A 24,723-nucleotide genomic window follows, 5' to 3' on the forward strand; every position below is an offset into this window, starting at 1 on the left:
TGATAAAGAGTGAAACTAACTAAAGAGAGAAAAGCGCATGATTCAGGAAGTGGTACAATACATATATTCACCAAATGGATAATTAAAACTCCAGTACATGCATGCCAGTTCAACCAAATTATTCAAATCATAAAGTACTGCTCTTCAAGACTAGAGAGCACATCTTACATTTTATAATACAGTACCCCATAATGAAATTGAGTGATTAAATTAGTTTTACTGGACTTTAGAGCAGTCAATGTTGGGGCTAATTTTGTAAGGAACAGTGACACCACATTTGTTAAGAAGAGTAGCAGCTTTATTAGTATCAATACTGCTGCCAAGGCTTGCTGCCCCTGCTTTCAGGCAGGAACATACGCTCTGGCGGTCCGTGGTGGTGCTAGCGGCGGTGTAGAGGGACTGAATCCCGCTGCAGCAGCCGGCTGGCACCGCTTGTTTGCTACTTCCCATGAGGTAGCTGAGGCATGGAGCTAGGTTAGAGTAGACCGTGCTGCATGAGATTGCAGCTTCTGCATGGGGTGATGAAAATGAAATTACCACCATGCATAAGAGGAACAAACATGCACAAACCTTTTGCATTTTTGAGATAGCCATTTGGAGAATTAAATGATTTCTCTTTATATCTCTTACACTGGATTTTGGATGCTTAGGCAGTGTTCTGAGATTGCATTTATAGACAAATTTTTAGTGGAGTAGGTGACTGAATTTTGTGAAATATTTCTAAACCAGGAGATGTGCAAGTTTAATTTAAAATAATACTAGTAATGGTGTTGTGTAAATTTATTTTCTCGTTTTAACAATTAGATCAGTAAGCTCAATTAACCCAGATTCACATCAAGTAACTACACGAAGAAAGTAAAGCGTTCTCTACCAAGAATATGTTTTCTATTCCTATGGCCTGAATCTAATTAAAAGCTTCAATTATGGATGGAGAAATCCCAGTATCCCACACATGCACCCCAACACAAACCTACGTCGAAAAAATTAACTAATGGAGTAGTAAATTTCTAGGTAAAGAATAAACTATCCCTTTTGTGTTAGGCCATCTTCAATCGTATTCCATTTTTGCCTCCAAACTCCATTTTGAATTAAAAAATGGATTAATTTCCAGGTGCAAATTTGCCTCCATTTTGGAGGGTGAATAGTGTAACTCTAAATTGGGAGTGATACTATTCAGACTCCATTACTATTTTCTATTATTTTATTTTATATTTATTATATAACCATTTTAATTTATCATATTATATATACCTAATTATGTTTATGTGATATCTTTATAATGTTAATTTTATATCTTAATTTTAGCATATAATTTTGATAAATTAATTTTCGTGCATATATTATATTTTTTATTAAAATTATAAGTTAATTTAATTACAAGGTATAATTGTATAAGAAAATATATAACCATCACAAAAATAAAAGGTGCAAATATAAAATACAAGATGTTGCTAAAATTGAAAAGTGAAATCTTTTGTGGAGTAACAAATGGAGTAATGGTTGGAGTTAATTTACTCCATTTTGGAGTTACGATTTGGAGTGATGGGATTGAGATGCTCTTAGTATTATATTCGAGGTTGTTTAGACACTAAATTTTACAGTATTTCAAATGCGAAACTTTAGCTAGCATTTGGCCATAGATCCCAAATTTATTTTGAAAAATCTGATTTGGGTGAAGTTTGGTTTGAAGATTAAAATGTGTTTGGACATACGTTTTCAAAACATACTTTCCAACTTTATTTTGGAAAAACATGTATATAATTCCCAAGTTTTGGGATTTTGGCCCAAAATCAGCAATTGGGGTGATTTTGAGATTTGGGGTTTGGGATTTGGGATTTTGTCAAAATGTGGGCAAAATTTATGGCCAAACATGAGTTTTGAAAATAAATCGCAAATTTATTTTGGCAAAACTCATGGCCAAACGAGGCCTAAGTATTTGTAAAATACTAAAATATTGGTTTGAAATATATTTCAAGTAAATAATGGTATTTGCTCTTAATTTTTCAACTTTCACAAACTAATTTTTTTCCCCCAATTATAGTTTATGTCTAACTACAAATTAAACAACTTCATTTCATTTTGGAGCTTACCGCCTTCAGATATTCTATGGATCATACTTAATGCACATATTCTTTTCAAGTTTGTGTCATCATATTGTCCACTTTCCTCTCTTCAATCAAATTATATTAGCAACTTGTCATTACTTCTTTCTCGATTTTACCTTAAAAGGGGGAACGAAAAAGCTAGGTTTGAACCCATATGTCTATTTATTAAAATCAAAAGCAATTGACATTCTCAACTATATTGTACAGGCAAAATTAAGAATATTTAACGATTTATAAACTTCTTTAATAGAATTGGTGAGTCTGTTCATTAGTTTCATTTTGTATTTAGTATTCTATCACTTTTTCTCTGCAGGACTCTAAAAAAGATGTAACTTCTTAAATCTTAAGAAAATATATTTTAAACCAAAACACTTCTAGAAATTTGTATACAAGCGCTTCAAATTTTGTTTGATACTGTTATTGGCACAACACTTAATTGGAGTCAATTACTCAAATGGTCACTCAACTATTCGAAATTATCTGCTAAAGTCACTTTTCTTTCGTTTGTAACAACAAAGTCACTGAATTATGCCTATTGCACTCAGAAGGTCACTCAACTAGATTTTCCAAAATTTTGGATTGCCAAATACCTATTTTACCCTCTAATGATAAACATTTATCTTCTTTTTATTTTTTTTAAACTTTTTAGTATTAACAACAAAAATTTAAAATTTTATTTACACAATTCAAAATGAAAGAAAATAAAGGTTGTAAAATATATATATTCTCATGCATATAATATAAAAATAATTATTTAAATAAAGTTATTTTATAATATACATTATATATTCTTGAAAATTATGCTCAATTATATTATTATGTTTCTACCAACATTCTGACGACACAAAGTTATGTCACCGGAAAGCAGGGGGCTATCTGTATAGGGTAAAATATGCTATGTTAAATCGTGCATGGAATATATATAATATAATTTTCAAGAATATATAATGCATATATAAAAATATCTTTATTTAAATAATTATTTTTATATTACGTGTATGGAATTTATATTTTACAACCTTTATTTTCTTTTATTCGGAATAATTGTGTAAATAAATTTTTGAATTTTTGTTGTTAATAATAAAATTATTATTACTAACAAATTATTCTAATTAATTTTTTATTACGCTCATTATTTTGCTATTCCAGCATTATATATGCTTAAATACTTTTTTTTAATTTATAAATAATATATATTTATTATATAGGTAAGTCCATAATGTAAATTAAAAAGGAAAAAATCATAATATTAAAAAGTTTTTTAAAAAAAATAAAAAGAAGATAAATGTCTATAATTTAGAGGGTAAAATAGGTATTTGGCAATCCAAAATTAGGAAAATCTAGTTGAGTGACCTTTTGAGTGCAATAGGCATAGTTCAGTGACTTTGTCGTTACAAACGAAAGAAAAGTGGCTTTAGGAGATAATTTTGGATAGTTGAGTGACCATTTGAGTAATGGACTCCACTTAATTGATTTGTGTAAAGGTTTGAGTAGCCTGAAATAATGATAGTACCTCTCTCACTAGGCATGCATTATTTATATTCCTCCACTTATTTAGTGGATTCTCTAACGTGTCGCTCGTATATTTACCCAATCCACTTCTGCAATTCAGGAAGAAAAAAAAAATGATTGTGTTGGTCTATGGAGCTTCAATTAATCAAAGCTTAGAGCAACACTTGGGCATTTTCAAGTTGAAAATTGGGTAAAGAATAGAAGGTGGTGCATAATCCTTATTTCTTGTTGAAAATATAATGAGGGAAGTAGGTGAAGCAATATTAAAATGGTTTGAGCTTTACTCGTCAATATTCTTGACCATACAAATAAAATGTTGATAGAACAAATGTCCATACAAATTTCATGATGTTTTTGGCCCTTAAAGTGCATTATTTTGCATTAATGTACAAGATAAAGTATGGGTAGTATTTTACAATAACTAATCGTCAAATGTTGCAAGTTAGATAAATAATTGTAGTAGTTAATAATAATGCAAAATGAAAAAACATTTTAAGAACTACTTATCTATTAGCATGACACTTATTAATCTAAACTTCTAATATGCACAACTCAAAATAACACAAATAAGACTCCTAATCTAAACTCAAAATAACTACAACAACTATAGTTTGATCCAACTATAGACTGATTTTATCAAATTCTCTCTCTACCTCAACACCCAACGGTAACTTTCTCAAGCGAGTAAAACACACGCTCTTCCCCATGGACCCGCCGGACGGCATCATCCGCCGCGTCTGGATGGGCAAAACATTTCTACTAAACATGCGAAGCAAACCAATGAAGCAATTGAAGGCAAAATTGCTTATGCAACCACAGTCACAAATTTCCCAAATTCAGCTCTGTGCCCTAACCGCCATGAACGAGACTCAGTGATTGCAACACATACCACACACAATGGTATGCCGGCAATCATGTTCAAAGCATCAGATTAATATGGAATCATGGCTTCCGAATGCAGATTCACTCTGGTTGGCAGATTTCTTAGACCTCGGCCCCAAATAGATCGAATTAGGTCTAAATTTAAGGAATTGATTTCTCTAAAAGGATCAACCAAAATTGGAGTGTATGACAACTTCAATATTTTTCTATATTCCACTAATGAAGAAGATTTCTTTATGGTTTGGTTTAAACGAGTTATAGAGATCGAGGGACAACAGATGTGGCTTCAGAAGTGGTTACCAGATTTTAAGCCAGAAGAGGACCACCCAATTGCTCCTGTTTGGGTACTCCTTCCTGGCCTTCCTTTTTCATAAGCATACATGGCAGTATGTAAAATAAGTGGTTAGTGCTGTGGGTACTACGCTCGAGATGGACTACAGGCAGAACAAAGCAAAGTGTAGCTAAGGTTAGAGTTGAAATCGATTTGTTAGAACCACAACCAGATTCAGTGTATGTGGGACAAGTATATGGAAATTCCCCTCAAAAAGGATTTGTTCAAAAACTCAAGTATGAAGGAATTCCTAAGTACTGTAAATACTGTAGAAAACTGGGACACAATTTGCTAAATTGTCGGGCCATTAAAAGAAAGAAAGTTGCAGAGGAGAAAGAGGTTGTGTGATGACCCAAAAGGTCATCACTCGTTTTGAAAGTAAATTCTGTATTTCGAGGACTTAAAAAACCTCTTTTTGTCTCACTAAGTAAAATATGGAAATTGGCTTTTAAAATTGAATAAGGTTGACTTTGGTCAACATTCTTGGTAAACGGACCCGTACCTGTGATCCGACGGTCTCGTAGGGTCTGTAGTAAAATATAGGACTTGGGCGTATGCCCGGAATCAAATTCTGAAGTCCCAAGCCCGAGAAATATATTTTTAAAGAAAATTGTTTTTTGGAAAAAATATAAAGGTTTTTAGAAGTGAATTGATGCATTTTCTTGATGGTATCGGGCCCGTATCTTGGTTCCAGAGCCCGGTACAAGTTTGAAATAATGATTAAGTTGAATCTGTAAAATTTGGTAAAGATCGGAATTGGTTTGGTATAAAACGGACTTATAGTTGAGAAAATAGTAATTTTGATGTTCTTGAGTGATTTCATGAATTTGAGGTTTAATTCATAAATGTTGATATTATTTTGATGATTTGATCACATGAGCAAGTCCGTATGATATTTTGGACTTGCGTGCATGTTTGGTTTGGAGCCCCGAGGGCTCGGGTGAGTTTTGGATAGGCCACGAGTGAAATTGGACTTAGGAAAAGTTGCTGGTATCTGATATTTTGCCCAGGCCTCTGATCTCGCAATTGCGAGATCAGGCTTTGCAATTGCGAAGTTCTCAGACATGGGAATCGCGACCCAGGTGTCGCAAATGCGAACCTAGCCTGGGCAGACCTTGGTCGCAAATGCGATCCTTCCATTGCAAATGCGACGGATTTCTCGCAAATGCGAAGCTTAATGGATTTTCCCAATGTCGCAAATGCGACAGATTCTTCGCATTTGCGAAGATAGCAGGTCTTGAAGGGGTTTGCAATTGCAAACCCTGGTCGCAATTGCGACATTTGAGACCAGTTAATTTGGACTTAGACGCATTTTTCTTCATTTTTCAAACCTTCTCAAAACCTAAACACTCTTGGGCGATTTTCTAAAGAATAGTTCTTCTCCAAATCAATTGTAAGTCATTTCTAACTTATTTCTTTAATCTATAACATCTTTTCACATGATTTCAATCCAAAATCAAGGGTTTTCATGGGGGAAATTCGGTGTTTTGGGTAGAACGTAGGATTTTTAAATTTTGGGGATTTGGACCTCGATTTGAGGTACGATTTCAAAATAAATTATATACTTGCGTTCGTGGGTGAATGGGTAATCGGGTTTTGGTTCGAACCTCGGGTTTTGACGATGTGGGCACGGGATCAATTTTTGACTTTTCGAAAAATCTTTAGAAAACCTATTTTCACGCATTAGAATTGATTCATTTAGCATTTATTGATAGTGTTTAGGAAATTGTGGCTATATACAAGCAAATTGGTGGTGGAAACAAGAGGTAAAGCGGTAGTTGAGGCTTGAATTGTGTTCGTGGGATTGAGGTAAGTGTTTGGTCTAACCTTAGCTTGAGATATTAGGAGTTGTGTCTTATTTGCTATGTGTTAATTCTTGCGTACGACGTATAGGCATGGTGACGAGTATCTATACGTCGGTGTCAAACATATCTGTGAGTCTTATACTATGATAAACGTGACTCCGTTTCGTATTGTTCATGCTTTATATGATGATTTCTATTGATGAACAAGGCTTGTGGATGTATTATTGGTAATTGAACATTGTAGAGCGTTGGCTCAAGTTGTGATTGAGTTATGGTGTTCTTTACGTTTATTTATTGGTTTTCTGTTGTTACTTGATTTTATTGTCATGTTATTGATTCCCTTGCCCATATTGCTTTGTGATTGTTGCTTGGGTGAGGAAGAGTGTAAAGCACGAAGGGTGATGCCGTGCACTTGTCTTTGATTTCCTGATTCTTGCTGATAATTTAGTTATAGTGTTCTTTTCATTTATCTATTGGTTTTCTGTTGTAACTGATATTTCTCCGCAGCATGTTTCCCCTTCCCATCTTTAACTACTAGTTTCTGTCAATATTACTTGTTGCATGTGATATAACTGCACAGGTTTAATTGGTAGTCATGTCCTAGCCTCGTCACTACTTCGCCGAGGTTAGGCTAGGCACTTACCAGCACATGGGGTTTGTTGTGCTGATACTAAACTCTGAGACCACAGTGAGGCTGCTTCTTCCAGATCATCAGGTGACCCGAGGTAGTCCTGCAGGCGTCCGCAGGCCTTGGCGTCTCCTACTATCATTTTCTTTCTGTTTTTACTTATTCAGAAACAAATTCGTGTAATTATATTCAGACCTTATTTGTAGTTTCTTAGACAGCCTGTGAGATTATGACACCAATTCTGGGTAGCTTATGTTTATGGATTAGTATCGGTATTATTATTAAATTGTTACATTTCGTTCTTCCGCTTTATTATTTCTGCTGTTTATTTAATATTTATTCACAATTGTTAAGGGATTAAAAATGAAAAGGGTTAAATAACTAGAATAATTGGCTTGCCTAGCTTTCACTAGTAGGCGCCATCACGACTCCCGAGGGTGGGAAATTCGGGTCGTGACAAGTTGGTATCAGAGCTCTAGGTACCTTAGGTCTCACAATTCACGGACAAGCTTAGTAGAGTCTTAGGGATCGGTACAGAGACGTCTGTATTTATCCCCCAGAGGCTACAGAGTTAGGAAAAACTTCACATCTCTTCTTTCCTGTAGTGCGACTTGATTTCTCAATGCTAAATGAACTTCCACTCTTGTTCTTTCGCTAATGGAGAGGTCACGTACCGCTTCTTCAGCCGAGCAGCAGCACAGACTGGAGATGGAGCAGCTATGTCTGCCGATGCTTTGTGGAGGTTAGATAGGTTTCACCAAGCTTTTCACTACTACTCTTGGTGGTACATCTTCTGAGGATCCCCAGGATTATTTAGACAGCTTTCATGAGGTTCTACGGAACATGGGGATAGTGGAGACCAATGGGGTCGACTTTGCTGCTTTTCGACTGTCTGGATCCGCCAAGACTTGGTGGAGAGATTATTGTTTGGCTAGACCACCTGGGTCACCAGCTTTGACTTGGGATCAGTTCTCTCAGCTATTTCTAGAGAAGTTTCTTCCTGTCACTTAGAGGGAAAACTATCGGAGGCAGTTTGAGCGTCTCCAGTAGGGTTCTATGACTGTCACTCAGTACGAGACTAGATTTATTGACTTGGCACGTCATGCTCTTCTTATACTTCCCACTGAGAGAGAGAGAGAGTGAGGAGGTTCATTGAGGGACTCATTCAGCCTATTCGATTGCAGATGGCTAAGGAGACGGGGAGCGAGATTTCTTTTCAGGGTGCGACCAATGTGGCCAGGAGAGTGGAGATGAATCTATCACGGGGAACGGGGGGGGGGGGTGGTGGGGGGTAAGGTCAGGACGAGCGGTCCTGTCGAGTTCNATGTTAAATCATGCATGGAATATATATAATATAATTTTCAAGAATATATAATGCATATTATAAAAATATCTTTATTTAAATAATTATTTTTATATTACGTGTATGGAATATATATTTTATAACCTTTATTTTCTTTCATTCGGAATTGTGTAGATAATTTTTTTGAATTTTTGTTATTAATAATAAAATTATTATTATTAACAACCCTCATTTTTTCTATTCCAGCATTATATATGCTTAAATGCTTTTTATTTTTTAATTTATAAATAATATATATTTTTAATATAGGTAAGTCCATAATGTAAATTAAAAAGGAAAAAATCATAATATTAAAAAGTTTTTTAAAAAAATAAAAAGAAGATAAATGTTTATAATTTAGAGGGTAAAACTGGTATTTGGCAATCCAAGATTTGAAAAATCAAGTTGAGTGACCTTCTGAGTGCAATAAGCATAGTTCAGTGACTTTGTTGTTACAAACGAAAGAAAAGTGGCTTTAGGAGATAATTTCGGATAGTTGAGTGACCATTTGAGTAATGGACTCAAAATATATGTGCCTCATTTTATTCCATAAATTCAAAATTATCGTACCCGGTCAAATAAGTTCATATAAATTAAAGCAGAAAGAGTATAAATTAAAGGGAGAGAATATTATATTCATGAGAATCCTGAAAAGAAATATACGTAGGACCACTTATAATGCATATTATCATTTTCAACCGTTAATTTACTACCAAAAAATATCAAAACTCCTAAAAATACAATCTCATCCACAAAATCTGCCTTTGTACTGCTGCTCTCAGGTCTCAATCTTCAGTTTTCAATCAACTTGGTCACATATTACTGTACTTTAAATACAACAGTCGTCTAAAAAAGACTATTTGACTTTCAAATAGAAACCTCCGCAGGGCACTGAACCGTTTTTATAAATTTTATGTTACTACAAATCGCTAAAAATTATGTTAGAGTAGTAAATACTATTTTATCCTTAATTAAAAAATTTGAGTTCAAGTTTTGATGTGAAATATCTTTAAATCGGACAGCTTGTTTGGATGGTTGTTATCTGTCGTATTGTATCCTATTGTTACTTTAAATATAATATTTTTTTTAATTATTACTTAAATTTTATTGTATTGTATGTTAAATTCGTAGTTACGTGGCGATGAAAAGTGATACTTTATGGAACGACCGATTGGTGTGGTAGCGTCGTTACCTTTTTTTTTCTTTTTTCTCATCTTACCCTTTCATATAATTAAATAATTATATTTCATCATTTATCCTATCTATTCGTATAATAATTTTATCTTGTACCTTACTTTTTATTTATACTATTGTAAGTTTATTCTTCGTATTGTTGGTATATAATATTATGAAACGATGACAAATAATACAATATATTCAAACATTGTATACATCAAAACGATATAGTACAATACAATACGATACGTTATGAAAGTACACATAACAACCATCCAAATTAAGAGGGACTTTTCCGAATCCATCCGATGAAAATAAAATATTATGTTACTTCCTTCGTCTCAATTTATATGATACTATTTGGATTTTAAAAAAAAATTTCTTTGATCATGACTTTTAAAATATTTTGAAGTAATCATTATTGTTACTTATCCTACTTGCAACAAATTATTCTGTATATATATCATCCTATAAATCTATAATTCTGTTTTTGATTTCTCTCATCTCTGTCAATAATCTCTCTCCCCCCTCCCCCCACCCACCCCCCATCAACTGAAGTCTATGGCTTCAGCTTCTCAAGCTAGTCTCCTCCTTCAGAAACAACTCAAAGGTACAATCTTTTTTCTACCCAACTCATTCTTGGACTGAAAGCTTAATTGGGTGTCATTAATTTTTATTAGTTTCTCAAATTTGAATGTAAAGATCCTTGCTTTTTTGTAACCATATTCTTTCTTGGACTGTTTGCTTAATTGAGTGTTATTAATTTTTATTATTTCCTCAAATTTGAATATAAAGATCCTTGTTTTCTTATACCTATAGTCATTGACTGTTTGCTTAATTGGGTGTTAATAACTATTAAATTCCCCAAATTTGAATGTAAAGATCCTTGCTTTTTTGTACCATTATTCATTCTTGAACTGTTTGCTTAATTGGGTGTTCTTAATTTTTATTATTTCATTTAATTTGAATGTAAAGATCCTTGCTTTTTTTACTTTCAGATCTCTGTAAAAGACCAGTTGATGGATTTTCAGCTGGTTTGGTTGATGAAAGCAACTTATTCGAATGGAGTGTCACCGTTATTGGACCCCCGGATACTTTATAGTGAGTCTTTTACTAGAAGTAGTAGTTTAAAGATTGAAACTTTTATTATTTTGATTTGATCTTAAAGTTCTTTCTTTTTGAATTTTGTTTGGTTGTTAATGGGTTTTCTGTCTTTGATTGGATATATGATCGATTGAATAAGTTGAGTCAGCTTAAAGAAGATTTTGGTTCTTGAATTGTTTTCAGATTCTGTGGATGCTGTAAATCTGATGACATACCCTGGTTTAAGGTCTGAAAATTACTGGAAAAAGTTGTAATTTTGATCCTGCAATTTGTATAGTAGGCTATAGCATTTTCATGTTCTGGCTTATGGGGTTTCAATTACTATAGAGCTGCGGATTAGATATATTTTTTAATCTAGTAATATTTAGAATCTTGGTGGAGAACTTCTAGTACTTTTTATATTAGTTTCTTATTCTGTATAATATTGGTCTGAGATGAGCGAAGGGGAGCCTTGGCGTAGCTGGTAAAGTTGCTGCCATGTGACCAGGAGGTCACGGGAGCTTAGTGCACCGGGCTGCCCTTTATTGGTCTGAGATGAGCGAAATGGAGCAACATGAACGATGAGGATTCATATAACTGACACAAACTTGCTTGGGATTGAGCGTTGTTGTGTTTCTCTTTTCCTGGAAGTTCTGAATTGTGAAATAAGAATCGATCAATCTACATATGCCTTAGTCGCAAATTAGTTGGAATTGGCTTTATTTCTATCCATTGCGCTCTATTGACGGCATAAAAATCCCTGAAGTTCCTTATAGGACTGGATAGTGGATACCTTTAATATTACCATGCTCCTAGTTTTGAAGTATATTCATTACTTTTTTCCTCGTCCAAAACTTTCCAATCACCTTTGTTTACTCTTTCATATGTGCTTGATGTAGGTCTTATGATTCGACGTGATTTATAATTATCCTTTCCTTAGAATGCCAAACTGAAACTCAGTTCTTGTTCTTGGTAGTAATCCATATGTATATTTCCTTTTAGGTAGTTTTAGCTGTTTAAGTTTATGAATTTAGTTAAGAGAAGAGATTTCGTCGTTTCTCAATGTTTACTTGTACTGTAGGTTGGGTTGGAAAGACCGAAAGAAATACCTAATCATGTATTAATTGTTGCAACTGCAGTGAAGGGGGTTTCTTCAATGCTATCATGAGCTTTCCTCAAAATTATCCCAACAGTCCTCCAACTATTCGGTTTACCTCGGAGGTGTGGCATCCTAATGGTGTGTAATCTACATATCTATTTCATTGAGCTGGTAAAGTGATTGATCTTCAGTACCATCATCGTCTCATTGATTTTGGTTCTTTCTTGAAACACAGTTTATTCTGATGGAAAGGTTTGCATCTCAATTCTTCACCCACCTGGTGATGATCCAAATGGATATGAGCTTGCTAGTGAGCGCTGGTCTCCTGTCCATACGGTATGTAATATCTCTTTTTATTTTTTGTATCATGAACCACACATATTGTTGGAGCATGTCAATGTATTCTCTTTACCTATGCTTGCTGCCCCCCCCCCCCCCCTGTAGGTTTGGGGTTCTTAATCAAAGGTTAATTAATATAGTGGAACACATAACCGTAAGATCGAGTTTCACTTTATGAATGAGCATGCGAACCCGTTTAGATGATCTAATCTTATTCTCTTGAATATGTATGACTGTAGCTCATTTTCAGTTTGAGTTATGGAAATTCGAATTATGATTCTCATCAGCTTATCTCATAGTTCAACTCAATCTATCAAAATGAAGAAGGCATACAGTAACATAATCGTGGATTTATGCTAACAATTCCAAACTAATACTTGTATCCTACTAGTAAGAAAAAGGAGTTTGAAATTTTTTGAAATTTGATCCACAACAAATTGGTTTTAGTTTAATTCCTTACTGTATCAGAGATCATTCCAGTCGTCAAAATGTAATTATAAGTTAATAAATTTATCCGTGAAGCTTTCTAGTTGTGACCTTGTTCAAATGGCAGTCTTTAAAAGACAGACTGCCATTTTCTGAACTGGATAATGAGATTTGCAAAAAGATTTTTTGAAAGGCAGACTTGATATTTGCCGATGCACATCCATTACAGCTATAATCAGTGGCAAGAGCAAAGTATTGCAGGTGCAAATTACTTTTCCTAGAGCGGTCGATTATCATAGACACTAAACCACGAGCTTGAGATGGAGAATTAATTTTACATTCGCCTCACATGACAAACAGTCTTTTTTGGAGCTAGAGTCTAACTATGATAAGTTGCAAAATTTACTCACGCACAGCCACACTGCTCTCTTGTGCAAGTAAGTCAACAACCAAAGACAGTCTGATCTCTCACCTTCAACACTTAGATCCGGAATCAATTCTGAACTCTCACCTCCATACTTAAATCTGGAATCCATGAGAATAATGTCTTACCCTTGACTATCATTAACGAAACCTCTGTTCATCACTAGATACAATGTAGTAATGATACCTTTAATTTACTTACGTGTACAACAATCTGTAAGTGGTGGACCACAGCCATACTGGCCTGGCTCTCTTTCATCTTTTTCTGAATGACTTAATGGTAAAAAGTATTAGTGATTCCGCCAGAGAAAAAGTTTGTTTTCATCAGGTTTTGATGTAGGTGACATATCCGAACAGTTCATGAATCATGCTGTTTGATTTTGTTCAACTAGCATATCTCTGAGTTACTTCTTATTCTCCAATGTCACTTTTACTTTGGCTAGAGAACTTGGATTTTATCGTTTGTTGCATGTATACATTAGAATTGTATTTGTTGCACAGGTTCTAGTTTGTCTATGATCATTTGCATGTATACATTAGAACTGCATTCGTGCGGTTTCTAATTAGTGTATGATTTTGACGTTCATATTCACCAAATAGACATGTATGTGAAATCTGAGGGATCAATTAGCATTTAGTTTTGGTGCTTCAGTTGCTTTTGTTTTATCTTCTATGCTGCTTTTCTGTGGCTCTAGTTCTTCTTTTCCTTCTGCTTCATACAATAACAACAAAAAACTCAGTTTAATCCCACAAGTGGAGTCTAGGAGGGTAATGCGTATGCAGATCTTAACCCTACCTTGTGAAGGTAGAGAAGTTGTTTCCAATAGACCCTCGACTCAAGAAACAGTGAAATTAAAGCACAAACAATAGCAATAATAAGGTAATAGGGTAACGGAAGCGAATGACACAACATGTAATAATAAAGAACCAGGAATAAGAAAATACAAGAATAGTATTAGTACTATTGGTAAGCCTAGGAGAAACTCACGACTACCCGTAAACCTTCAACCCTAATTCTCGACCTCCATACTTTCCTATCAAGGGTCATGTCCTCGGTAAGCTGAAGCAATGACATGTCCTGCCTAATCACCTCTCCCCAGTACTTCTTTGGCCAACCCCTACCCTTCATCAGATCTGCCATGGTCAACCGCTCACACCTCCTAACCGGGCAATCTATGTCTCTATTCTTCACATGTCTGAACCATCTCAGCCTCGATCCCTGCAACTTGTCCTCCACAGAGGCCACTCCCAACTTGTCCTCGATTCCTTCTACTTCATGGATTCTTAATTTACTGCCTCTGAGCTGTTGTGTTATTGTTAATATGATGACTAATTCTTTGCGCTAGATTTTAATCGTCTATATATGTTTTATTGTTATAATGACATAGGATGTTATGAAGTTGTAGGTGAAATATAGTGAGCATATATTATATATATGTAGGTAGGGATTAATCCCACTTTTTGTTAAATGATTGTGTTGTCATGTGTCAAATTCTCTGAGATTTTGTCAATCCTACCCTGTTTGCTTCTCATTCTTATGACGCAACATTCCTGCATGGGCTTTCTTCTGAGGTTGTTGTTTCTGATTGTTTAGTGAACAGCAATTCTTTGTATGTTATTTTCGCTTAAACACTCAAATTTTGTACAATCAAAATTGACGGCTGTAATATACAGGTTGAGAGCATAATTTTGAGCATCATATCAATGCTTTCAAGTCCTAATGATGAGTCTCCTGCTAATGTGGAAGCCGCTGTAAGTAATCTGATTTATGGATTCTTTTTTTGTTATCCCCAGTAATTGTGCTCTCTACTTGTACATTCCTTAGGGTTTCTGAACTTTTTCTTAGAAATATCCCTCGGAAACACTCTACGCCAACTAAGGTGTGTTGAGATTTAGTTTGGTGTTCGCTAAAGCCGTTTCAAAATGAAATTCATGCAAAAAATTTATAGTTTCTTTAGGATTGTCTAAGCCTTGAATTTGAAGTGCCATGAAGAAGATTATATATGCTCTTCTTTGGAATATTATCGTTTTTATGAGCAAGTTGAATGTTGTTTCACATGTTTTGAGAAAGAATCTGGTTATTTCAAGTTGAAGTGGCGGGTTTGAAGGTGTATTTCGACTTGAAATAATCCCCACTTCCATCATAAATCCTCACCTTTGACAAACTTCTTTCCAACAAACTACAACTATGCATACATAACTTCAATTTCCAGAGCCTTTTTTTCCAAGTTCAACTCTCCGATTACAACCCACAAGTGGGGTCTGGGGAGGGTAGTGTGTACGCTGACCTCACACCTACCTTGACAAGGTAGAGAGGCTGTTTCCGGTAGACCCTGGACTCGATTCAACTTTAAATAATTTTTTCTTTCGACTTCAACTCAAGTTTTGTCCAGAGGCAAACTTTTAAAATATTTTCCGTTTTCAACTCCATAGGATGAATAGGTGTTGTGCCTCATATTCACTCCATCATATGCGTAGCTCAAATCATGATCGAGTGTTCATATTTATACAAGTTTTCTGCTGTTAGTACCGTCTTATGCCTTCTATATATTTTTATCCTGGCCGATTGCAGAAGGAATGGAGAGATAATAGAGATGAATTCAAGAAAAAGGTCAGTCGTTGTGTAAGACGGTCTCAAGAAATGACATAAAGACGCGAATGCTAAAAAACGGACTTCTTTCATCAGTTGTTGTTTGATACAAATGTAGAATTGCTGTCAAGGTCTGTCATACCTTTTGTATTATGCCTTTTGTTTTGCGAGTTCGGTCATTATTTACATTTTTGTTAAACTTAACTTTGAGGATCTTACCATTAAGCAAGATTTATTATTTGATTTTACAAAAGATGTTGACTGCTGGACATTATGTTCTTTGTCCTCTTTGTATTTTCTTTGTAGTCTAATAGATGTTAAACTGCACTATGTACATCTTGGAAATGAGCTAAGTTTTGCACTCTCAACTGGTTTCTCTTTAGGTTTGTTTTGCTTACCCTCCTTCTTTGTCGAGGGAATGTCGTTTCATGTCTTAGGAAATGTCGTTTTGCTACAGAATTTACTTCTGCTTTTTAGTCAAATCAATAGTAACTCATATCTAAACCTCCTTTCGATTGTTTTATTTTGAGATAATACCTTAAAACCCCTTTAAACTACCACATTTTTGTCAGTTTTCTACTTAAATTATTCGGTGTCCCCAAAATCCCCCTGAACTATATTTTCCTTCATAATAAAACCCCCTCGTTGCTGATGTGGCATAACGTGTGTAAATACTCGCTTGGAAGTGTGTGGCAGCTGAAAAATGCCATCAAAATGACTCGTATGACAGAAAATAATGGCTAATTAGCCTGACCCTCTTTCACATTTGTGTTTTTAATAAATATTCTTCTTATTTCAGTTATATCCACCTTTCTTTCTCATTTTTTAACCATTCTTCCTTATTATATTTTTTTTTACCTTTCTTCTTCATTTTCTGACCGTTTTTCTTCAGTTCCCCATATGGGTTTCCTCGGAAAAAAATTTCCCTCTCTTGTTTCGTCTGAAATGATTTATTCTCTTTTTTATTTTAGTCTTTTTTCATGTCTTACATATTGTTGAAATAATACCAATTTAAATCTTCTTATTAAACTCAACACCTTGTAGAGAAATAAAGTTGAATATCTTGAACCTTCTTTATGTAATCTGGATTTAGAAAAAGTAATTGTTGGCCAATTATTTTTTTATTCGCGAAATTTTATTTTGTGTAATCTTTTTATTATTATAAGATGAATTTTAAGAAATGCAACACTATATGCCTTTATTTGTATTTTTACTGTGCTACAAAGTCTACAAAGTGATTATAAGTAAGGACTTATTCAATTGGAGTTTAGCATAAAGCACAATTACAATTAAATCTAAAATTAACACAATATTAAATATTATTTTGGCCAAAACTCCTAAAATTAATCAATCATCCGGGAGTAATACATCATGAATAAACTATATAAATTTTTTTTTACAAACCATACGTTAATATAGTTAGACTAACGCACCTTTAATAGTCCAACATGAGATTTTAATTATATGGGGGAATACAGTTCAGTGGAGTTTTGGAGACACCAGATAGTTTAAATAGGTAATTGACAAAAAAGTGATAGTTTAAGCAGATTTTAGGCTAAGTTAAATAGGCACGTGTAGTGCTACATGGCATGCTTTTTAAACAATTAGGAGCATGTACTACATGCACCTCTAAGAAGGCAATGAGGGCTTTTTAACATGAAGGGTAATATAATTCAGGGAGATTTTGGGGACACCGAATAGTTTAAGTAGGAAACTAACAAAAATATAATAGTTTAGGGAAATTTTAGGGTATTATGTCACATCCTTAGTCTTTAACTAAGTACACGTGCGACACTTGACAACTCGCTCACGATCTTGCATAACTTGCTCATGTCCTTGCTATGCCAAGTTGGCCTTACTACATTTAAGATCGCTAAGGAATGTTAGAACATAGGAGAATTGCCAAAGAAAGTTTTTATATTAGAGAGAACTTGATTGTTTTTACTTGGTGAGTTATAAATGAATATCCCCTTTATATACTAGTCTCCTTGGGGCTAGTGAGTAAATAAAAATTATTACACAAGTCCCTTATTATTTACAAGTTATAAGTCCTTTCTCTAGAGTTTTTTACATAGCTAGAACTTCTAAGCACTTTCCTAACAATTTATAGGGTTCTAAGGTCTTCCACGAGAAATCTTCATATTTCTCTAGAACCTTTCCACATGTGCTAGTCTATTTCATATGGCAAAAATATATGTCACGTGGTACCTACGTGGCATGATGATATGACAGGTCATGCCAATTAACTCTTTTATTTTTTGTTTTGTTGAATGTTCGAACTTGGCGTTTGGAGATCATTTTTCAAGATTGTAATGAGATGACTGATTATTTTTATTTTCTTGAAAATTTTGTGTAAAATAAAACATTTAGCTCCCTTTTGGCCATAGAATTTGGGAGTTCTTTTTTTCAAATATCTGCTTATTTATAGATTTTAACTATTTTTAGCAGATTTTGAAAATTTTCAAATCTCAAATTAGCTATAGAATAGTTTTTGAAGTTTTCTATTCACAAAACTTTAATTTCTTTTCAAGTAGAATGCATTGCCAAATATAATTTCAACTTTCAAAAACTATTGTTCATCTCATCTTCAAAAACTCTTGTTTTTTTTTCAAATTTCAATTAAATCTATGTCCAAACGCAAGCTTAGTCGTAGAAAGTACAAATTTAATTTTATTTTAAACACAAAAACCTTGCTTTGTTATAAACACTCTTGCTCTAGTTTATATTACATTGTTATATTTAGGTAGTCAAACTATTTTATTTAATATGATTCTTTCAAATAAGCGTTGGCGGAACATTCCTTCAACAACACAGGTCAATAAATAAGTACGAAGACTGGAGTTGACTCATGGCCATTTTTGTTGAGTTGAAAACGCGTTAACTTATAGTCGTTTGGCCAAACTGTAAAAATTAGTTTATTTTGAGAAGTGTTTTTTTTTTAAAAGTGCTTTTCTCAAAAGTACTTTTGGTGAGAAGCAGTTTGTGTTTGGCTAATTAGTTTGAAAAGCACTTCTGAGCAGCAATTTGTGTTTGGCCAAGCTTTAACAAACTGCTTCTAAGTGTATTTTTCTCAAAAGTGCTTCTCAAAAAAGTGCATTTGGAGAGAAGCTAGTTTTTTCTGCTTCTCCTCAAAAGCATTTTTTTTTCCATCCAAAAGCTTGACCAAACACCTCAATTTTTGGCCAAAAGTGCTTTTGGCCAAAAAAAGCACTTTTGGCCAAAAAGAAGCTTGGCCAAACAGGCTATTAGCTAACTAATCTTTTATTTTTATTTATTTATTTGGTTTCCCACCCAGTGTTCGGTACCCGCATTAGAGCCCGATTATATCCGGATTCGCGCCACGTAGGGCCCCAATCAGGGGGAAGCGCTCCCTACCAAGGATTTTTCATACCCAGGGCTCGAATTCGAGATCTCTGGTTAAGGGAAGAGCAGTCTCATCCATTGCTCGGTGGTGCTAACTAATCTTTTAAAGTGTGTTGTACTGTTGTATAGTGTGTTTCAATATTTAAAATGAAAATTAAAATTGATAAAATTAAAGATTGTCACACTTCACAAGCTGCTTTGGTCCTAGTCAACTTTTTTCTTTTATCATATTTTGACAAGTCAACAAGTAATGTTGCTCAAATTTGTGGTCTCTCTGATCAGGTGACCACCTGTTTAAAAACAAATAATAAAAAATTAGTTTATAATCAAGAATTATTTTTATATATTTCATGTTCTCTGCTGACAATTATCACTTCTAATAAGTAGCATTTTGAAACAGATAATAAAAAGTATTCAAAAGAATACATTAAAAAGCAAATAAAGTAAGAAATAAAAGTGCATGTATGTAATGCATGTTTAAGGAATCACACATGGGAGTAGTACTATTTCACACTCTCATAATCTTTGCATAGTTGATTTCGTGAATTTCATTTAAACGCCTACTTCAAATTTCAATTTATTTTACTTTGCTATTAAGATCAAATAAATTATTCTTACATAAAAAAATTATCCTACTTTAAGTTCATGTTAATACTTTCATTCCGGAATAGTGGATTGGATTGGTTACTGAAAGAAAAAACAATAGATTAAAGTACGATGAGAAAGAGTCCAATGTGAGTCAAGTTATTAGATGTAGTATTTTAAAAAATTTAATGGATTAAGTTACTTTTAAAAGAAAAAGAAAGAGGAAAACCGAACTAGTAACATAAAATATTATAATTGAAAGGAAAAATGTTTTATAACTAGAAAAAGGAAAAGGATAACGCAATTATATATCAATAAAAGGATAACGTAATTATATATCAAGCTCAGCTGTTATGATGGAAATCCAAAAAACTGAAAAGAGTGCGTAAATAATTTATTCTTAATCAGAAGTCTCGAGTTAAAAGCATAAGAATGAATTTTTTTTTTTTTAATAGGGAACGCTTCCTGTATATTACTATATTAACACTTATGCGGCAAAAATATAAATTAGTTGGGGCTCTAAAACGGATCGTCTGAGATATTAAAATACTTTTGAAAGGAAAAAAAAGGTAGAAGAAAGCAAGCACGAAAAGGAAACGCTACAACCCCACCTCTCTATTCTCTCTTCATCTTTGTTGTCTGGCTGCTGCTTCTACCTTTGAATTGTCTATTTCTTTCTTTTAATTTTCTTTTTAAAATTTACCTATTACTAAGAAAAAATAGTATATTAAGTGGAATTATTATATAAAAGAGTAGGATAAAGGATAAAATATGATTATTTAATAATACGGAAGGGCAAGACGAGAGAAAAAAGTAAGATAACGATGCCACTTCACCAAATCTATCGTTCCATAAAGTGACACTTTTCGTCGTCACGTAACGATAGGTTAACGACACAATACAATAAAATATAAGTAACAAGCAAAACAAATATTGTATTTAAAGTAACAATACAATACAATAGGTAACAACCATCCAAACAATATATGTGAAAAATCATTTGTCCATTTGTATAGAGTCAGATTCAAGATTTAATTTTTATAGGTTCAACATCTAAAATTTATAGCATTGAACCCATTGTACTTCAGAAATTATTTATTATCATTCTATTGAATATTTACCCATAAATTTATGTTTCAAGTTGGAATTACTTAATTCATATGAACCCTTTGTTTATGTGCTACATCCACCCTAGCATATGTATTTATTTTAATTTATACTGTCTACGATAAAAAAAAAATATTTTTTTATTTAATTCTCTTATATTCGTAATTTGAATTCGCACCAAATAGGTACATTATTGAGTTAACGCATTTCCTATCAAAAAAATTCTCTGTACAAGGCTGAAAGTAGCATTTGATTGAGAGTGTAGGTATCTCAACCATCGGCCAGTATATCTTTTGATAGTGAAAATGACTTAATTTAATAGGCATACACTGAATTCAGGTAAATATTTTCCAAAAAAGTGCCCACAAAATTGTTACTAAAAGCAAAATCTGTCATTGTTTCCAGATATATGTTTTCTCTTTACATGGGAATCATGCCTTGTCCCGTGAACTTTACCATCAGTTTCTTACTCTAATTTTTCTCGTTATTTATTATGCTATATGAAATTCTCTATCTCCTTCTGAATCTGCAGTGGAAGAAATTATGAGGTCAGCTCAAGAACCGAACCGGAACGGCGGTTTAATGACTCCGTCTCCCCGGCCTAGAATCCAATCTCAGTTCCAGTCCACAGTTTCCGTGCAAAAAAATCGGCGGTTCAATATTTTGATTCTCGTTTTCCGGTTCGCTGCCTTTTGCTTCTCTCTTGCTTCTGCTATTTTCATGTTTACAAACTCTCGTGGTGGCTCCGGTTCTCCTCAATGGTACCACTTCGATGCTTTCAGGTACTACTACCATAGCAGCAATTTAGGTTCTCTGAATTCAATAACTTTTATGAAGATTTTACTATATTTAAACTGCATAAATTTAATGTAATTGTTGTATTTGGATAGGTTTGTAGCAATTGCAGCTGGGATTGTGGCTTTGTATTCATTGTTCGAAATTGGAGCTTCAGTTTGGGAAATTTCAAGAGGCGCCACTGTATTTCCCGAAGTAGTTCAAGTCTGGTTCGATTTTAGCCACGATCAGGTTCTTATCTTTCCATTTCGAATTATTCTTTTTTCTTTTAGCGGATTTCCAATTACTCCATAACTATAAGTTTCGTAATTCAAATTACTGCTAACTCTTTTTATTTCACTATAGTAAATCAAGGGAAAATTTAAAGGTTCAAATTTATCTTTTTATTGTTCAAAATTGTTCAATTTTAACTTCGGTTCTATTAATACCTTTGGTAGTTAGCAAATTGTCGCATACTTATTCATGTTATAATAGAGCTCCAATGTAAATGGGTGGACGTCTCCAAAACCTTCAATTTTACATTTAACGTTTGATTATGATTTTTCTCATGTTGGAGTTCTGTTATAAGACTTTCCTAATAATAGCGATATAATATTAAATTTCTACACTTCACTTGTGAGAATATACTGAGTTGTTGTTGTAGTAGCAATGTAATATTAGATCAAAAGTTAGGTACTAAAGTTGTTCATTTCAAATAGTATAGCAAATTTTACCTTCCTAGATTAAGAGCCCGTTTGGACATAAGAAGTTTTTCACTTTTTTCGACAATTTTTTATTTTTTCAGTGTTTGGCCGTAAAATTTCTAATTTTCACTTGAAGATGAATTTTGAAATTTTTCAAAAATTAGAAAAACTCCAAAAAGCTATTTTTCAAAATTTTCACTCAGATCACTCGAAAAATCAAAACAAACCCAAAATTATATACATGTCCAAATACAACTATAATTTTCAAATACCATTTCACTTAAAAAAAAATTCACTTTTTTGAAATTTTACAATTCTTATGTCCAAACGCACACTAAAAGTGCTTCGATCACCATTTATGTTATCAATTTTAGTATTATGATAGGAAGTAAGTTGGTACCTCATGTTTTGAATATCTAGAATTAAATTTAAAATATTAATGTAAATGATAGGCCATGAATGTTTGAACTTTTCGAAACTGACGTTCTGTGTTTCAATTTCAATGTGCATTTTTGTAGTACGGAATGTCGGAGACAGTGTGTGAAACATAGACGCTTTCGTTCTTGTTTTTCTATATAGGTTTTCGCATATATGTTGCTGTCGGCGGATTCGGCGGGAACGGCGTTGGCTCGGACGTTAAGGGAAAGAGACACGTGTACGGCTAATAATGCATTCTGTGTACAATCAGATATATCAGTTGCCTTGGGATTCGCTGGGTTTATGTTCTTGGCTTTTTCTTCTTTGTTGTCGGGTTTTCGGGTTGTCTGTTTCATACTTAACGGGTCTCGTTTTCATATGTAATAATCAGATTGTGCGTTGAGCAATTGGGGATTGAATTTGGGAGTTTAACTTTCTCTACACGATGTATAAAAGAAGAATTAACCCAAATAGCAGCCCATCCACTCGTTTCGTGGAGGTATGATGTATGTATAGCGTATGTATTATATGTGTATAAATAATATATAATTTATATATATGGTTAAAAAAAGTAAACAATGAATATGACCGGCTATTTATGTAAAGATCTCTATATAAAACTCTTTCACAATATTGCATTATTTAAAATATAATTACAAGAAATTATTCATGTAAGTAATTTTAGTATTACTTGGAAAATAAATTGCATTAATAGTCAGAGACAGATTTAGCTTTTATGGCTTCGGGATTCTAGAAAAAAAACTTCAAGTGTTAGTAATCGGAATTGAAATTCAATATTCATACGTAAGGGAAACCTTGGAGCAATGTATTGTCTTCGTGTGACTTATAGGTCACATGTTCGAGCAGTGAAATTGATCCATACTTGTATAAAGGTAGGTTGTCTACATCACACCTTTTAGGGTGCGACCCTTCCTTGGACCCTGCGTGAATACAGGATACTTCGTGCATCGGGCTATTCTTTTATACTTGCATATTTCCTGAATTTTAATATTTTCACATGATCTAAGTCGAAATTATTGGGTTCGGCCAAACATGTACGTTACACTTTGTATTTGGAGATTTTCACCTAGCTATGCTATATTAGAAACTTATTTACCTATGTTCTCTATGTTTTGTAGTTTTTAATAAGTATCTAGTTTTTTCTTACAAATTGTATACATTACTCCTTAAAAGGCTCTCGCCCCGTTATTAGTGCATTCAATTAAGGGATTCAATTACATCCTTTCTTTCTTCTTTTTTCCCTTTCCTCTTCTCTCTCCTTTTTTTTAACATTAAAATCCCTTAATTTATGACAAGAATCTCCATCTTCTCTTTTCCCACCATTGCTGACAACTTTATATTATTAAAAGATCGTCACTTGTATCTTTCTTTTGCCGGGAGACAGGACAACATTGAAAATGAAGAAACTTTCAGGAATTGTATGATAATTGTATCATAATTGTATTTGAATTGTATCAGATACATCAATCCTAAAATATAACTCTATCATACTTGTATCACAATTGTATCTAACTTGTATATGGTACATTAATACTCTAAATAATACCTGATACAATACTAATAAATTAATATACAATTATTATATATTTGTAATACAAACTGTGAAATTCGTCACGAACTCACAACTGCTCATAACAATATACAATGAATATACAATCATCATACATTTGTAGTACAATTTGATATTCATCTTCTTTAATTTTCAATCACAAATCTACACTAAAAGTATAATATAATCGTATTATAATTGTATTCGAATTGTATCGAGTATTATTTTGGGTATACTCTAGTCACATACAATAAGATTTTAGAAAAGAAAGAAAACAAGATTCAAAACTTACCCACAACTTGATTCTAGAGCAATATTCTGAATTTCATCTGCATTGTATCAATAAGAAATAGAGATTTTGGTAATTAGTAAGAAAGAGAGAAATTGGCTTTGAAAATCTTTGGAAAAGGAAAAAAATCAGAAATTTTGAGGGGATGGGGGGGGGGGGGTATAAAATAAAAG

At 33.5% G+C, this 24,723-nt stretch overlaps 2 protein-coding genes across 2 annotated transcripts; both read left to right on the forward strand.

The window, feature by feature from the left end:
• On the forward strand, nucleotides 10,279-16,109 carry LOC109231112 (ubiquitin-conjugating enzyme E2 7). The gene is made up of 6 exons (XM_019396674.1): nucleotides 10,279-10,391; nucleotides 10,780-10,882; nucleotides 12,004-12,101; nucleotides 12,199-12,299; nucleotides 14,826-14,903; nucleotides 15,724-16,109. The coding sequence occupies exons 1-6, from the start codon at nucleotides 10,343-10,345 to the stop codon at nucleotides 15,799-15,801; spliced, it is 507 nt and encodes a 168-aa protein (XP_019252219.1). The 5' UTR covers nucleotides 10,279-10,342; the 3' UTR covers nucleotides 15,802-16,109.
• On the forward strand, nucleotides 21,044-23,204 carry LOC109231113 (CASP-like protein 4C2). The gene is made up of 4 exons (XM_019396675.1): nucleotides 21,044-21,135; nucleotides 21,329-21,578; nucleotides 21,687-21,822; nucleotides 22,854-23,204. The coding sequence occupies exons 2-4, from the start codon at nucleotides 21,340-21,342 to the stop codon at nucleotides 23,073-23,075; spliced, it is 597 nt and encodes a 198-aa protein (XP_019252220.1). The 5' UTR covers nucleotides 21,044-21,135; nucleotides 21,329-21,339; the 3' UTR covers nucleotides 23,076-23,204.

This window comes from Nicotiana attenuata, chromosome 8, assembly GCF_001879085.1.
Source record: "Nicotiana attenuata strain UT chromosome 8, NIATTr2, whole genome shotgun sequence".
NCBI lineage: Eukaryota > Viridiplantae > Streptophyta > Magnoliopsida > Solanales > Solanaceae > Nicotiana > Nicotiana attenuata.